General features: G+C 40.5%; 1 protein-coding gene across 1 annotated transcript in view; it reads right to left on the reverse strand.

The window, feature by feature from the left end:
- The window catches only part of slc4a5a (solute carrier family 4 member 5a), a 46,461-nt gene that overhangs the window by 19,626 nt on the left and 9,224 nt on the right, over positions 1-17,611 (reverse strand). Inside the window, exons 4-15 of the mRNA XM_049578345.1 lie at positions 16,160-16,289; positions 14,804-14,964; positions 12,469-12,621; positions 11,881-12,003; positions 10,080-10,135; positions 7,350-7,507; positions 7,158-7,245; positions 4,833-4,987; positions 4,347-4,475; positions 3,787-3,961; positions 1,656-1,789; positions 209-480 (exon numbers count right to left, since the gene is read on the reverse strand). Of these exons, the coding sequence (XP_049434302.1) occupies positions 209-480; positions 1,656-1,789; positions 3,787-3,961; positions 4,347-4,475; positions 4,833-4,987; positions 7,158-7,245; positions 7,350-7,507; positions 10,080-10,135; positions 11,881-12,003; positions 12,469-12,621; positions 14,804-14,964; positions 16,160-16,289 (1,734 nt within the window). The remainder of the gene's footprint in view (positions 1-208; positions 481-1,655; positions 1,790-3,786; positions 3,962-4,346; positions 4,476-4,832; positions 4,988-7,157; positions 7,246-7,349; positions 7,508-10,079; positions 10,136-11,880; positions 12,004-12,468; positions 12,622-14,803; positions 14,965-16,159; positions 16,290-17,611) is intronic.

Consider the following 17,611-nt stretch of genomic DNA (forward strand, 5'->3'; position numbering starts at 1 on the left):
TAATGAGAACTGAACTCTCTCCTCAGTTTAAGAACTACTCTGTTAGGCTGATAAGATAAAGGTTCTTCACAATAAAAGGTTAGGTAAACTGAATACAGGCGGTTTTAGTCCCCTCTATAACCTGATTGTGTCATTAGTCCACTGAGCTCAAAGAGAGCCACTTGTGGATAATCCCCCTGCATCTCCCTGAGCCAAGGGGTGAACTCACTCGGATCTGGGGCCAAGCATTCGCACTTGTAGGTGGTGACGTAGTCGGGCTTAAAGTCGGTGTTGATGGGGTAATACTTGAAGGAGCCCACCATCTTCTTGATGGCGTCAGAGATAAAGATGAAGGAGATGAGGCTGGAGAAGCCCTCCTCTGTGAAGCGTGTCATGTATTTAATGATGTAACTGGCGTCCGTAGCTACCAGGATGAAACACTGCAGGCAGGAGTGCATGCCGATCCACAGACGCAGCTCCAAGTAATCTATGCCGTTGTTTCTTTGGGAGTGAGAAGTCAGAGAAGCATGGTGAATGCACTGATGAAGGGAATCGTGTATACCACCAACACAGAAATATCCAATGCTGCACATATAATATCTGTATGTGCCATGAAGTTCTTTTGCATGCGATATAAATGTGTTATTTCCGTCTATTGTATTTGAATATATCTGCATACTGGGGTTCCTAAAACACTATTGGAATTGCACAAATTGGGTATAACTGGAAAGCTGAAACTGCTGTGGACTAAATAAGCCCAATTTGATTCATGTGTGATGATGTTTGCCCCCACAGTAGTCATTTCATTACAGTATACCAATTTTTTTAAACTTGACTTTACTATATAAAATGATCCAATCCAATCGCAGAAAAATGCAATTCTTACAGAAATCTCCAAATATCGAAGGTTTTTGATACCAAATCACAGCATAGATTTTTCTATGGTGTTCCTTGAACTGTGGTATTTTGGAGGAATGTTTGACCATTTTTATCAATTCTAAAAAATGCTTAAACTCAGAACCAAAACTGTGTAACAAATGCTGTCAATCCAAAAATTGCCGCAATAACCTGCAAGACATAACTGAGCATGGGAATGGCCATCATATACCTCCATCATAATGTTCTAAGCCCCTATACACTTTAACTTTCAAAGTTTGAAGAGGCACCTGACCAAAACACAATGTTTATTACATATTTCTGATTAGATAAATTAATTAATTAATTAATTATTTATGACTAAAATTTGACACACAGTGTTGAGCTGCATCTCAACTTATTCTTTAAGTTCCCAGCTTTCAGATGATGTATACCACCTTTATGTTACATGCATTGTTAAACTGCTATCTCCCCATAACGTTCCCCCTGAAACAGGCAAAAGTGGTAGGGAGGGGTGGAGTAGAAGAGGTTAAGCCTATTAGGAATAAAAGCTACAAAAACTGAAGTGTATACACTTTGATAACTGCTGCATATATATCCTTTTAAGACAAATATCATCACTCATGCACAAAATCATGAAGCGGAGTCACGCGCTGTAGAGCAGGAGATTCTGTTGTGTTTTCCACTATAATGGGATTATCAAATAATCCTCTAAATGACATTAAAGTGAGTGTCTGCACTACTCAGTATTCCCCCTGTGTCTGTCGACTGCAAGATTATTTGGCTCTAAAGAAGCTCACTTGCTGAATTCAAACAGGAGCTTTTCAAAGATGAGGATGGGTCCAGTGGAGCTGAGGATGATGAGGGGCTGACCGCTGAAGAAACAGAAGACAGAGCCAGCAAGAGCCGTACCCAGGAAACTCTCCATCACACCCTGTTGTAAGAGGGACAGGAAAGAATTATACACATTTAAACCATGAGGAGAGGAGGTGTTGTGGAATGACTCCCAGACCAATTGGGTGGGGAATAACAGTGTAGCTGAAAACAGCTGCGACAGATGGGACGGAATTGAGATAACATATTTTAAAAAAGTTGCAGTGTTGATGAAATCAGCAAATCAAGCTCCAGATGAGTAGAAAGGAACAATACTGTAATAAAACAAAGGAGAAGTTTGTTTGTGTGTGTGTGTGTGTGTTGGTGGGTGTGAGATGGGAGTGGCTTCTGTGCGTTAGTGCATGAGACATAAATACAAGATGTTGTATATCTACTTAGGGCAGACTGCAAATGAGTGCCATTCAAAACACTTATCTAAATTGATTCCTGTGTGCATATGTGTGTGTTTGTGTGTGTGTGTGTGTGTGTGTGTGTGTATGCTAGTGTTGGAGTGAAGCTATTGATCACTTATAGAGAAAGGGAGGTCTGATGCAGAACCACAATGAACTGAAAATACTCTGACTTCACAGAGGTGCCTGAGAGTTATATATGAAGCCAGACACTCTCAAGGACAAGTTCATATAACAGAGTCAATGACATCACTGTTTTACAACTGAGCAGTAAAGTCAGCAACAACATCATGTAGTTTTTTTTCCCAGGTGTTCAAATATGTAAACACATTCAGATGACTGACATGCTGCAGAGGATAATCGAGCACAAATAAAATTAAAAAGGGGAAAACAGTGTCACTTGTATGACAAAGTATCGGTGCACGGGTAAAGACTGTAAATATATCTTATCTAACCTGATAAATATGACACACAAATTATATTTCAACTTCCTGAGCAGGCACCAGTTGATTTTAATCTACAGCATCTACTTGCCTGTTTGCTGCAGTAATAAGCTAGACATGCTTTGGCACTGGACACATCGTACCCAGAAACACTATCAGGTATCATGCATTCATCAGTAATATGAACTGAAAATGGGGAAAAGACATATCTAACTCCTAGGTGTAATAAAATCACGACATCCCAAATCTTTTTTTTTGTTATATCAGTATTTTTCTTGTTTTCTGTTAAAGGAATAGTTTGACATTTTGTGAAATACGTGTATTTGCCTTCTTGTTGACAGCTGTATGAAAAGATCAACACCACTCTCATATCTGTACAATAAATATGATGCTAGAGAGAGCAGCGTGTTAGTGTAGCACAAAGACTGGAAGCAGAGGGAAACAGCTACCCTGGCTCTGTCCAGTAGTAACAAAATCTGCCTACCAGCATGTACATCGCTCTCAAATGAAGACATTATATTTAATTTGTATAATCTGTAGAAAAACCAAATTCAACGAAAGTGGTTTTACAGTGGCTATAGTGGATGGACTATGCCTTGGCTGGAAGCAGTGACTTCCTCAAGTCTTTGTGGGTGCACCTCATGTTGACCACAAAACTCCCATCCAAGAAAAAGTCCCCCCAAAATGTCAACAACAGATGCACTCAGGATACCTAGCGTGTCATATGCAGATGTCAGAAGTCCACTTAACAATGAGCAACATGTGAAAAGCTAGGAGTGAGAACATTGTTGAACATCGTTTTCTATGAAGAGCAGTTTTACATGGAGCCATTATTGCTTATAGAATCAGTCACAAGATGTCTGAATCCAAATGATATCTTTAAAGAACATAGTTGTTATTTTAAATCACATATTTTCTTTGTTTCCAGGCTTGATAAATAGCAAATAAGCAAATAAAGTCATGGTTTTAGCATCTTTTGGGTCAAGTTCTTTTAAACTCCTTTATTATCATGCCAGGCAATTCTTTAAAAAGACTGTGAAAATGCCATAAAATGTTCTGGGATGGTGTAAAACTGGACACACACAGCCTGACAGCATCCCTCTTTGTTAAGAGTGCATATCCAGTTGATAAACCAAGTTCACATAAAATGACTAAAATAAATTCACTTGTCCTGTTTCCGAAGTTCGGGACTCTTGCACTTTTACCTGGTAGTTGTCGGTAGCGTCTCCCAGTAGTCCACCGAAGGTGATGGCGTTGGTGATGCAGCCCAAGTAGATGAAGAGCACTGCGGAGATGGACTGAATGTGGAAACCCTCATAGAAATCACTTGGCAGCCATGGCAGTTTCCGCTTTATGTCCAGGTAAAGACCGCCACAAAAGCTAATACACACAGTCACACACAGTGGTTAGGATTCTAAAAAAAAGGATCACTGCATTAAATCAGGACAAAATCACATTTTATACTACATTTCCTGCTGAAAAAAAAAAACAAAACAAAAGTTGGAAAATTTGGTTTGTTGGTACTGTCGTTTTAGACACAGCTGAAACTGGCGTCAAACACTGCCAATTTAACCAAAGATTAATCTTTGTATCCTCAGCTAACATGCTCATTAAGGAGCGTCTGCATCTTTTGGGGACCCAAATAGTTTCCCAGCTTTGCCAGATTTGGATGAATTGATATTCAAATTTAATTTCCATATGCCAGAGTTTGGCTAAATTTGAGCCAAACCTCTCAACAGTTTGCCATGTGGCCTGGGCTACCTACCGTCCAGTGAATGCCAGCTCCTCTCCGAGCTCATGTTGTGCTGGCATCTCCTCGTCCTCAGCCAGGCCTCCACCTCCTCCAGCTGTACCGTTCATCTGTCCCAGCTCATTTAAGGAAAACACTGACTTCCTGCAGAAAAGAGAAGTACGGCACAGATGGGAGCAAAAATGGGGGGTATCAATTCATGTATGTTTATTAAAGGACAACTCAAGGATGTAATGAGTGCAGTTTCACAGGCTTTTCATCCTGCAAGTCTGGCTGAGGCCTGTTGACATGGAGGCGTTATTGCTCCCTGCAGAAAGCTCTGACCTCAAGGTTTCAGGAAACAATTTATTTGACTGCAGTCTAAATCTCTGACAAAACAAATTGATTTTTAATGAGGGTTTAACTTCATACAGTTGTTGTAGAGATAATGCTTACTGTGCTACAGACAAATGATCCGAGAGCTTTAATGTGCCTTACTGAGGCGGATGGTAAAAATCCAACCTTTTGTCAGCTGAGGTGACTTTCTTGGGCGGTTCAATGCGGATTTTGGGATCCCATTCTCCAGGTGGCAGCACAATGACCTCATCCAAAAACTCATCTATGCCCGCGATGAGGTCCTCACGATCTCTGGCCTTGTAAGCTACATCACTGAAAAGCTGAAAGACGGAGAGAGTTCATCAAAGTGATAGTGATCAGTACATACTGCTCTAATAACTGGAATTCGACTCTTTTCCCTCCTCTCTGATGGTCTCTGGAGACTTGTTAAACATAAACTGTAGGAGCTATATCGACATTTTGACCTCAGTTGGATTACATTCAAAAACAACTGTCAGTCAGTAGCTAATCATGCCCTAGAAACACTGTAAGTCAAGTGCGCGGGAGCATAATCAAAGCATTGATTCTAATTGGCAATGACTTTGGCATCGGCCCAGTTCTAGTTTTCTAAATAGTGACTACACGCTGCAAACACTGCGGGTCATTACGACTGTAAACCAAAAGAAGAGCAGAAACTAAAATGAAAAGCGGCAGGTATCTGCAGCCAGGGGAAGGCAGATTTTTTTCCCCCAAAAGTTGTGTGTTGTGCTTTCATTGATTTTCTCCTTCCCACACATACAGTTAAACTTGATTCTGGTCTGTACATCACTGAATGTGTTGGAGTCTCGTGCTACACTGCCTAGAGTTAGGTTTTTAAATCCAACTAATAACTGTATATATTTGTAGTTTGTAGTCTAGTAGTATTGACTGATCACATTTGAGAGGCAGGCAGGTAAACAGTCCATGTGGAGAGCCAAAGAGGCGGAACACACTGGCTGAAATTCAATCTCTGAGCCCATCCCTTCTCATCTAAATTGGTTAAGCTTCATGTTACCTTTTTGCTGAAATGACCGATACACGGAAGAGGAAGTCTTGGCTCTGATATCCGCTTGCTTAACTGGAACCCCTGAAATATTTCCTGTCTCCCCCACAGGCTTATTGTCATCAGACCGATAGTTGATAGGTTCCAAGATAGCTTTGTGGGCACCAAGCCCCCATCAACAGCGCCAGGCTGTAGTCAAACTGTGCAACTACAACTTCCACTTCTAGGTCTGTCACATTATGCCATTGGGCCCCCCCAAAAAAACATTTTTCCATACACTTACACTGGGAAAGAGACTCCTGTAAGTCAGTGGATAAATTATTTTGAACATCACAACTTTCTTGAAATGACTAGTTTCACTGATATGATCCATTCCATCACTCCTAAAGTCTACAAGAGCTGCACAATTAAATTCATTTTATCCCCATTCAAGTTAGCAGGGTACTAAACTGGAAGTCAGCTGCTAGGCTGGGGAAAGTCTCTGGTGCACTTGCTCTATGGGCTGCAGGATGTGGAAGATCCAGGTAATTTCATACTGCTGAAATCCAGCTTTATTTGGCTATGTGTGCCACTGAGCAGCTTTTATAGGAGTGAATGGGGCACAGCCTCTGAAGCTGTATCCAGGCCTCTTTGGTGGGCACATAAAGATGAAGTAAGTGCAGGAATAAACCCAGTGAGTGTTTTGTCACTGGAAAGGTTAGGAGACATTAGTATACAGCCCTGCTAATACTGTGATACTGCACTTGAGCTAAAAAGCTAACATAATCTTAATGACCTTGATAACATACCAGCAGGCATGTTAGCATGCTAACATCTGCTAAATAGCAGAAACACAAAGTACAGCTCAGGCTGATAGGAATGCACTACTTTTGCAGGTATTTTATCATGTAATGTGACTTACCTGAGGTCAGGTGGTGCCTGGGGGGTTAGGCGGAGGATTAAACCGCTATTAAGATGCCAAATTATAATGAAGGTCAACTTAGGGTTGCTATTCACGAATCTTACTGTCTGTGTTTGATTGTGACTGATGAACATTTTGTGCACAACTGTGGCAATTTAAAATAACAGCCTATTATTTTTTTACTACTTGCATCTGCTGTTTAAATAGCACATGCTGGGGCTTTGTGCTCAGTAATATTGTAAGCAAGAACAACTAAAATTGCATTCAGGAGCGAGAGTAACGCTTGCATTAGGAAGCCATGGGTGACTCATTATCCCAATAGAAACCCAGCTTCTTACTGCTGCTTTACAATCAGCATCACTTCCAGATGTACTTAAAACACAATCACATGGCATATTCATTTCAGCTTCAACTCCAGCTCACTGCCTGTGTACAGTAAATGGCACTTTCGGTTCCCACAGTACATTGGTACAATACATATTGAGGCAGTGTCAGTGTCAGCATGTGGTGACTACTAAAGAAGGCATGTCATGGAAACATTTTTCAGAACACAATGACAGATACTCACATCATCCACCATTAGGGTTGCTATTGCTCGACCGATCTCATTGTAGGACCTGGCCTTTCCTTGGGGTCCCAAGAGAATAAACAGGAATCTGTATGGTGATGAGACAAATGTGAGGTATGTGCTGGGATGGCCGGTGTCTGTCAAAAGGGCTTTGTTGAATCAGGGTCAAGAGGACATTGCAGATCATTTCACCTGGTGGGGACAGGGACCTCAGTAAGACCTCCTAGTGTTGTAGCCTGAGCCAGGCGGACAAAGGCTACGAAGGGTTTGTTAAGGAAATCCACTTCGCCCACCAAGACGTTTGATGCCTCTGCATCTCTGGGGATTTTCTTCATGAATTTATTTTTCAGCTACAGAAAGTGGAGGGGATAAGAGAGAACATGGTAAGTCAGTACACATTTGCTTTTGGTTTATCTTATTTAATTATTTTTTTCTCTTTGTACTTTGCAGCATTATTATGTCTCCGTGCCAACGATATTTCCGAGTTGTACATATGAGCGTATGTTCTCCATCCCGTCCTTGTGAACATAATATCTCTCAATGCCTTAAGGGAATTTCTTTAAATTAGGCACAATTGTCCACTGGGACTCAACGAAGTGCTGATTCAATTTTGATGGTCAAAGGTCAAAGTCACCATGACCTTTCATCTGTCTCGTTCTCATGAATGCGATATCTCAAGAGCGCCTTTAGGGAATTTCTTCAAATTTGGCACAAACTTCCACTATGAGTCAAGGATGAATTTATTAGAATTTGTTGCTCTCAGGTTAAAGGTCAACATCACTGGGCTCTCGTCCGTGGCATTCTTGTGAACGCAGCATTTCAAGAACACCTTGAATTTAATTAGAATTTGGTGGTTGAATGTCAAAGGTCACTGTGACCTTGCACCTCATTTTGTGAACACGGTATTTCAAGAACGCCATAAGGGAATTTCCTGGTATTTGGCACAACCATCAACTTGGCCTCAGGAATGAACTGTTTAGAATTTGGTGGTCAAAGGTCAAAGATCAAGGTCATTGTGACCTCACAAAACATGTTTTTGGCCATAACTCAAGAATTCATACACTTATTATAGTAAAATTTCACATAAATTTCAAATAGGTCAAAGGTCAATTTCACTGTGACATCATAATGTTCTGGAAAAACACTCATTACTCTGGAACACGAGGGGAGACATTTGATCAGATACTGAACTGGTGACACTGATCCTGGATGTCCACTTTGAAACTGTGCTGATTTTTTAGATCTCCTATACTGTTCTGTTGTAGATGTGTGTAAAGCATCCATGTTTTCACAGACATGAATGTACTGTAAACTGTAACTGCAGCTTGACAGGTTCACAGAGGTATACAACCACAAGGTGGTAACTCTTGTTTTCCTTTTATATTTATAACTTTTCCTGAAACAATTAGACAGAAAATCAAATGCAAACTGTTTAGATAATAAAATGAATGTTTTCAGTAATCTTTTAAGCAAAACTGGCAAAATGTTCTTGGTTTCAGCTTTCAGGATTTGCTGCTTCTTTGTAAAATGTGTCGGTAAAGTGAATACACTGGCACTGCAATGATAAAACAAGCACTTTGAAAGTGCTGCCTTAGGCTCTAGGAAGTTATAATGAAAATGTTTTACTATTTTCTCACATTGTGTAGAAAAAATCACTTAACGGAGAAAATAATTGGGCAATAAATTGATTGTGAAAATAATTGTTGGTTGCAGCCCTATTCTTGCTGCTGCAATAAGTGGATCTCCCCACAGGGATCATTAAAGTTTCATCTTCTTATCATTTGTTACTAACAGTCTCTCTGAACCTCGCAGATAAGTCTGGGAGGGCGTCGTTAAATCAGCAGACATCTGTGAGATAACAACCCTATGTTGTTCTGTGACCATTAAACCTCAAGAAACAGAGAGGCAAAACAAATGTAAGCCAACACAGCTGTGACTGAAAGAGGGATGGCGAGCTAACCTGACCTGTCTGATTGCATGTAAAGGTGTGGCAGGAAATTGGATGGCAGCACAATAACACTCAGTGATGGAGAGCCTTGCCAATAACCCACAGCCTCAATCTGCAGCTACATGTGAGGGCCAAGCACGCGGACTGGACAATGAGGTCTATGTTTTTCCTGATGCGAGTTCAATATTGACACAGACAATGTGGCACACACACGCAGTAACAAACTATCACTTGTCCATTGTCACATGTGACCTACTGTCAGCCTGTAAAGACAGTTTGTACATCCAGCCAACCACTCATAACTGGGGTACTTGGAACTAGACGGCCAGTGCTCGTCCTCATAGTTGCACTAACAAATAAAGTTCACAGTCCACATCACACACTCCTAACAAATTCTCATTTATTTAATTTTGTATATTAGTCACTGCTGTGAAAGACACTTAATCCTGACCTGTCTGTAGCCTAATCCAAGCAACAACAGCATGCCCTTGCATCGGTCCACGCGTGTGTTAAAGCATTTATTGCATCGGCCCCACAAATGAGTAAGTTATGTGTTTGCATGTTCCTCTATCACTGGCTGTCACCTTCGCTAGCAACAGCAATGAAAGATTGATGACACTTAGGACAGAGCTGGCTCCCACCACTTCAGTGAAACATCAATTCAACACAACACGACACCTTACTGAGACATGTGATAGGTAATCTCTGCAATAATGGAAAGCAATAAAGTGGAAAATGAGTACAGACTCCAGTGACAGCTTCCATGCAGATAAAGAGACATTTTGCCATTACAAAAGATAGGAAAATGAATTCAATGATAAAGCCAAACTGCTGTGAATATAGAACATGCTATCTTTGAGGAAATGTTGATTTTGAGGTTGTAAAGCCAAATGATGCTTATAACCTCAATAATTTAACCCTCTAATATGTTAGCATGCAAAGCTTAAGTATGTGCAGAAGATGGAAATGGTCACCTGGTCTGTGCTGGGAGTATCTGCAATATCATTCATACTCCGACTCTGGGCGTGACCTGGAGTGCAAAACAACAACAGTTATAATATCTTAATAATTACATGCTATATATTGTAGATCATTTATGAGTGGACATTGCCCAGCAAACACTGGTTGGATGGTGATGTTGCATCCCCAGCAAAAAATGGCTCTGGTCAGATGCCAAAAACTGAAACGGGGTTATGAAGCAGACAGCCAGATTGTGACCTTCACTCTCTCTTCCAAATATAGTCACTTCTCGCTCTGAAGCAACCGAGAGGGTGACGGCTGAAATGCCAAACTCAGGGCTTCAGAACGGGAGTCCACATACTAATGGGTGATGTCACAGTAGCTACATTCATTATTTTACACACTCTATGCATCTGCATCACATCCAAAGACCAGTATTTCTCCACACTCATTTTATAAATATAAAAAAGATGTTTATACCATTTTTGTATGTCTACATTCAAATCATACTCCTGTCTCTTCATTTGAAGCCTGTGGTGTTTGTAAGAGCCAGAAGTCTTTATCCAAGCTATCGTTTTTGATTATACATGAGCTGATGTAGTATAAATAGTGACAAAGTCAACATAGATAAGAAGTCATGGTGGGTGAATGGAAACAGCACTGGGCTTTTGATGCTGCTAGGACAGTCAGGAAAGATGTCCAGTGGACAGACAGATAACGATGAAACGTTGGCATAACTTTCATTTTGGAGCTATTTTTGAACCATAACAGATAACAGGATGTCTTCATTGGACTTTCAAATAATGGCCAATCAGCGTCTCAGTGTTTGCTGGGTAGTGGTAAAAAAAAGATACACAATGCACTTACACAATAACAATAAATACACTTAGAGTTACCATTTATGACAAATAGAGAGCAAGGTTAAGAAATATGACAAGAGATAGAAAGTGCTTTTACCTCTCCCCTTTTTCATTTTAACCACATTGGGCATGATATGGAAGACAATTTACAGCTGAGCAGTTAGGGAGCAAAGCCTCCAGATGGATACTTAAAAAGAAAATAAATCAAAAAAGCAACAAGAGGGAAATTGGTCCCTCTAATACAGAATACAAGTTAATGCACAAATCACCCGCTTAGTTTTAAGATGCTTGTTGAGGATGAGAAAGCTCCAGGAAAACAGTTTTTTAACTCTAATTTGGTGAGATGGAGATCTCGTCTTGTTGAATGCCAAACCACGAGTTATTTCTTCAAATGCATTATTTTGCCTCCCTAAAAGAGTGAGCACTATTTGAATTTTGAAGACTTTCATAACTCTTGCAAATTGGGGTCAGTAAACAAATGTTTGTTTACTTGTTTGTGTGCTGGAATAAATGTGTGAAGGAGTTGAGTCCAGCAGTCTCAGTATGAAAGGCTCACTTTAACACATCAGTCTGGCTGATACTGGCCTTTGAATAAACAAGAACATAGATTTGATTTTGGGCAGTAAATGCCATACATCAACAAGATGTAGGTTTGTTCCTAGCTAAGGTTAGTTAATATATCTCTATGGTTTTTATATTGAATATCTAACTATAAAGTTATTACACAGATGATTGAGGAGTCACTGTTTAGAAGCCCACAGTCTCTGTGTCAGAGTTGCTGGGTGTCAATTAGTTTAAGAGACTGAAGGACTTTGGATTTAAAAAATTTAGGATTTGCCTTTAAAAAACTTTGTTTTCCTGAATTAATCCTAACCAAATACTGTTAAACCTTAAAAAACACATGCACAGCCATGCATGTAAATTGAAACCACAAACTGTGAACCCATAGACTCACGCAGGCGACCATAACTGGCAGACTGCTGTTTCACTCGGAGGTCCTCTGTGGATCGGTTGAAGTTGGTCATCGGCCCCATACCCGGCCCTGGACCTGCAGCACCTCGGGACCCTGCATTACGACCTGGCAGGGGAGGGGAAACATAAACAGACACAAACAGTAACAGAGCAGTAGGAGGTGACGCTTTACGATTTGTCTAACAGTATGTGTCCTGCCCAGATGAGATGAGGAAATGCTACAGCGGTAATTAACTCATCAAACATTAATACCTCCCTTGTGGAGGATATGAGCCTTGTTGACTGCAGGAGTGCGTTCATTCATTTACCAAGCGAGTCGAAGATATGCATAATGAATTTCTCAGAAGCTGCAGAATTATACATGGGACCAGAATGGACTAATCATTGATAACATAAAGGAACTGCTATATCTCAGGGACACAGGGTGTTATTTCATGTTATGGCATGTCATAATAATATATGCTGTCCAACACTGTATGTAGGATTATTAGTCTTGGAAATAGAGGTCCCTAATGTATTTTGTTTTTTCTAGATAAAGCCAGATGACTATTTCCAATAACTGGACACTCACTGGTAGAAGAGCTGGACTTGCCGATGTCGGCCAGCGAGCGGTGGATTGGCTTCTTGGTCTGGTGTCGATGTTTCCTCAGCAGGACGAAACTGATCTTCTCTCTTAGCTCAGGAGATATCATGCCCTCCTCTATCTGTCTCTCAATGATGTCATCTGGCAAAGGACACATTCATATGAGGACATGTGGCATAGGTACCCAGCGTTCCCATTTTGAAGCATTTATACATTGTACTACTGTAGTTTGTTACCATATAATATAAGTTTAAGTGGCACTAAAGCACTGTTTGGTGTTCAGTGTGAAGAACGACTGTGCTGGTGGATTTCTATCCTGAGATCAAGGGACGCACATCCCCCAGACTCCTTTAAGAGCAATAGACAATGTTTGTGCATCCCATATGAATAAACTTAGATTGTCTTGTGTGTTATTATCATCATGATTTGCTGGAGAACTCTCCACAGCAAACAGGCACTTTCTAGGAGCAGACAATAACCAAGACTAGTAGAAGAAGCCAGCCTGTCATTAACAGCTCAATTAAAATCAGATTTCACCATACTAAAAGCATGGGTGACAAAGGACAACTATCGTATAGAACACATTTTTTACAGATGCATGTTTCATGACAACACCCTAGACTACAGAGCCAAATGTGACCTATTTTCCTGCATAAGTGGTTTTGGTTTATTAGTTTTCAATAAATAGAGAAACTAAGGTATAAGCATAATATGGAGCTATCATGCGATGTACACTACCAGTGGTTGTTTGATTTTGCTGCACTGGGAAACACCATAACTGTTGTCATTGATTCTTCTTCTATTGATAATTAAATTGATTTACTGACCACTCCATACTAAGGCATTTGCATCTTCCACTTTGCCATGTGGTGAGTAATATGGAGAAAGTCGGAAAAGCATGAGTTGGCAGCTGTATGTTTACCAACAGGGAAAGTTAAAAGAGGTTGTTGTGGTATAGGGATTTCCATACAGTAGTAAACCGTTACCTGATAGAGGTAGTTTTAGATTACAATTTAGCCTGCTGTGAAAAACTAGTCTACACGGTCTTATAATGGACAAGACCAGTTTTGCATCATCTCCAATTCATAACCTTAACTCTTTGGAGGCCCATGTCCAATTTACAAAGGGGTCAGTCCATGACCTTCAGATCTAGCTACAAGGCAAATGCAAACTATACAATCATCCTAGCCAATGGGAAGTGAATGTACTAAGTAAATGTTGATAAAAAGTTGGCTAATCATACGTATCTTTCAAAGATGACCGACTTGCTGTTGATGATACATTCCCATTCCCGATAGCTCAATTGATTAGAAAGGGTAAGGATGACCCCTGGCCAAGGCCAAGGGGGGGCCCATGAAAAGTTCTATGGTTGACCCTTAAGTGGGCTCAAGTACAAAAGTTTACTTATTGACTTAAATCACTGACAATACAAGTTATGTGTATTTACATGATAAATAAATGTATTTTTATAATTAAAACACATTTCAATGTGCCATCTGGTACTTCCACCCCACGCAAGTATTGTGAAATGGTACGATCCATCTGACATGGGTCAGGTGCATGACATGCAGAACTCCCAAGTGCTGCTAATGCAAACGTGAGGCTGACTGCGGCCTGATTAGCTGTGTCAGAATACCAAAAATCAGGAGCTCCTTAATGAAAAGTAAGGGATACAAAACACCTGTAGAAATATGATTGACTATATTAGCAGGAAGTATAAAAATGCATAGGGATTCCTCCCCTCCACCCCCGCTGGGGCCCACTTTTGAAAATGTTGTCCCCCTGCCTTTCCTAACAGCTGGCCTGGCCATAATGACACAGCACATCAACAGCATTATCTTCACTAAGCTAAGCTATAAAGTGGTGTTTCATGAGAAATGAATAAAATAACTTTTCAAATTGTTTAACATGCAAAGCTGTGGCAAAATTTGTTAAAAAAAAAAGGTTTTAAAAAAATTCTGTCATATCTGTCCAGGTGTCTCAAAGAAAAGGCTAATACAAAAGTTTCACAGGGAAAGTTCAGTTACAGCTGATACAATTCATCAGTTTAGTTGTGTCATTAAGCATGCACTGTCATACAGAGCAAAGATATTCACAGCTTTTTACCATGTTGCCCCTCTGTGGTTTTGGAGGGAATTTAGCTTTGTATGTTTAGCTAACAAGACATTAGCTAACGTACATTACAAGCTGACATTCTGTATACACAGAAATACATCAGGCCCATATGATGCTTCGGTGGCTGATATATAAAACAGAACATATATTAACAGTGACACACAATGATGCAGTCATCAGAAAGGAAACTAAATCCCAAACATCTTACCAATTATCTGAGGCAGTGAGTAGCCTTCCAGGTCCAGCAAAACCGTTCCTGTCTGGAGACATGTCCTGAGCTCAAAAAGACTATGCAGGGACAGCGTGGACACGTGTGGTTTACTCCATCTTTCTCCTCCCTCTTCTACCTTCTCTTCGAACTTCACCCACCTGAAGGCAGAAAAAACACGCGGAAAGAGGGAACAGGTGAGGAATACACAACTGTTGAGATGTCTTTGAGCTCGGCGCCTCGGCTCTGCTGGTGGTGCACAGGTGTCTGTAGTTTGAGAATGCCGCTCCCAGGCGTGACACTATATGAATGTGAAGTAGGGTGTTTGTGGGAATAAGCAGAGATCTCAGTTCACTCACGGAGGAAATGCCCTGAGGTGAAGCTTATGCTGCTACTTATGTCAAAGAATCACTTTGATGACTTGTCCCAAAGTTTGAACTCAGTTTGATCTTCTTACTGCACAGTCTTACAATACTGTCAGTAATAGTGTCCGTACTGACAATTTTCTGAGGGTTAATTTTACATTAATATCAGCCAGACTACATTTTGAGTTGCCTGTGCAATACAAGGCTGACAGTGCTCCCAACAATGTTGATTGATTATACAAATGCACCATTTGACCTTGGCCTTTATTTCCCATTTTCAAAACGGATCACGTTGGCAGCTCCTCTGGAAACATCAAAGTTCATCCAAACAATCAAGCAAAAGCAGTTTCTGAATTAATTTGGGATGAGATATTAGCCATACAGATGTGAAATAATGCTATATCTGCAATCAACCTTTTTGTAGCAGCCATTTTGATTTGTCAAAGCAAGGAAAAACCAAGCAGTAACCTTTAGGACTGAAAAAATGAGCCATCGCAGGAGTGCCAAAAACTGCAGTTCTTTGAATGGCCACTTGAGGCTGGCTCCAAGGCCAGTCAGTCACATTAGACCCCTAGGTTAAAATGCCCAACTTTGCAATAGAAATAAACATGTTGAAAACATGGTACAAAAAACAGTTTTGGTCTCTTTAGTTAATCTCCTAATTCATGACAACTGTACAGGGGGTGAATTTTTATATAGGATAGGTCACCTGTTTGATATTATTAAGACTCAAAGACACATAATTAAGAGCATGGCCACTTTGAGTGGAGTCTGTAAGTCAGTTGTTGTGTCACATCATATTGTGAACAGAGTTTGCTGCACACTCTGATATGTATTTTTGACAGACTGAATCCTATGTGGAGTGGACATACCCCAGATTTAAATCTTGAAGCAAAAGCAAAGCAACATCATACAGGAGCAATTGCAATGTTTGAGAGCATGATTGTGCCTGAATTTGAGTGTGCATGTGATTGTGAGTGTAATCATCCACCTGGCAGACTCCTTCCACTCCAGCTCGTCTCCTTCCCGCTGCAGAGTGTCCATCTCAGTGAAGAGCGTCGGCGTGGGCATGTCATCATCTTCACTCAGGATGTAACGTAGCCGCTCCGCCGCTGGAGACACTTGATGGAATGAAAGAATATTTTTCACATTTTTACTCTTTGTAATTTCACTTCATAGAGTTTTAACAGACTTTAAAGCTGCATTAGGTTACTTTTATAAGGAAAACTTTTTGTCACATTTACTGAAACCTACACTACTGTGATTGGTTGTTCTTACTCATGCACAGCAGATTCTTGCAAATGCCATTAGGAGCACTAGGATGAGCCAAAAGCACATAGTTTATTCCATAGATTATCTGTCTCATGCTCTAATGTCAGGATATACTGACAATTTCAGCAAATATGACATAAGTTATTTTTATAAAAGTTACCTACTGTAGCTTTAAGGGCCTAATGATGATTATAAATTGTAACCTAAAATACAATGTTCAAAAAAAAAGCTCAGAGCTGCAGCCTTGTAAGTCTACAGCTTCTCAACCAGATAAACAGGATGTCCCATCTCCACTGCTGCTCCATCAAACTGACTTATGAATGTAAATAGTGATCTTCAATATGAATCAACAGATGAAGAATTTCTAACTATATTTTTTTCATTTACACCTCATTCACAACCAGCTGCAGGCAGATGTATTTCCTCTACTGCAGCAGCAGTAATGACTGCAGTATTGAAGCCTACATCACACATTTCTACCTGATTATAGTTATTCAATCATAAGCCTACTGTACTAACAATCCATTTTATTGTATGGAGGGTGAATTGGACCTATTGCTCATGAATGGCGCTGCAGGGTAATGAGCTGCGAGGTGACCATATCAGCTGCTGCTAACCTATGGACTGAGCTGTATGGTAATTACAGTACACGGAGTGAGTCAATTATATTGAAGCACTTTATTGACAACAACTAACAGTGCATTCTATATATATGTTGTTTTATCTGAATGGCAAGCAAAAGAAATTAATCAACGTTTGCCGTTTACTTTGGCTGCTAAATAGAGCCCAACTTAATTCACCTTCACTCTCAGAATGAGGATCATCAGAGTCTGTTGTCCCTCCTGTTCTCTTTAAGTTACTTTCCCAACACCAGGCCCCATTCTCTTCTGTTGTTGTCCCTGCTCTAATCCTCCTACTGGTAATGGCACCATATGCATTACTGATACCCATGGACAGAGGCCCACACACTCAAAAATACTATAGTTGTGTGTGGATACAGTCCAGACAAAGTAAATCACCTCCACAGCACTTGCCACTGATTGCACCACATCGATTTCGTAAAGTTGACAAACCTTCGTAGCCAAAGTCTCTGAAAGCCAAAGCAACAATGTTGTGCCAGGCTACTCATTACTCCAACCTGAAACAGAAGCTACACACTCTCAGGCTGTGT

Source organism: Epinephelus fuscoguttatus, linkage group LG6 (genome assembly GCF_011397635.1).
Source record: "Epinephelus fuscoguttatus linkage group LG6, E.fuscoguttatus.final_Chr_v1".
NCBI lineage: Eukaryota > Metazoa > Chordata > Actinopteri > Perciformes > Serranidae > Epinephelus > Epinephelus fuscoguttatus.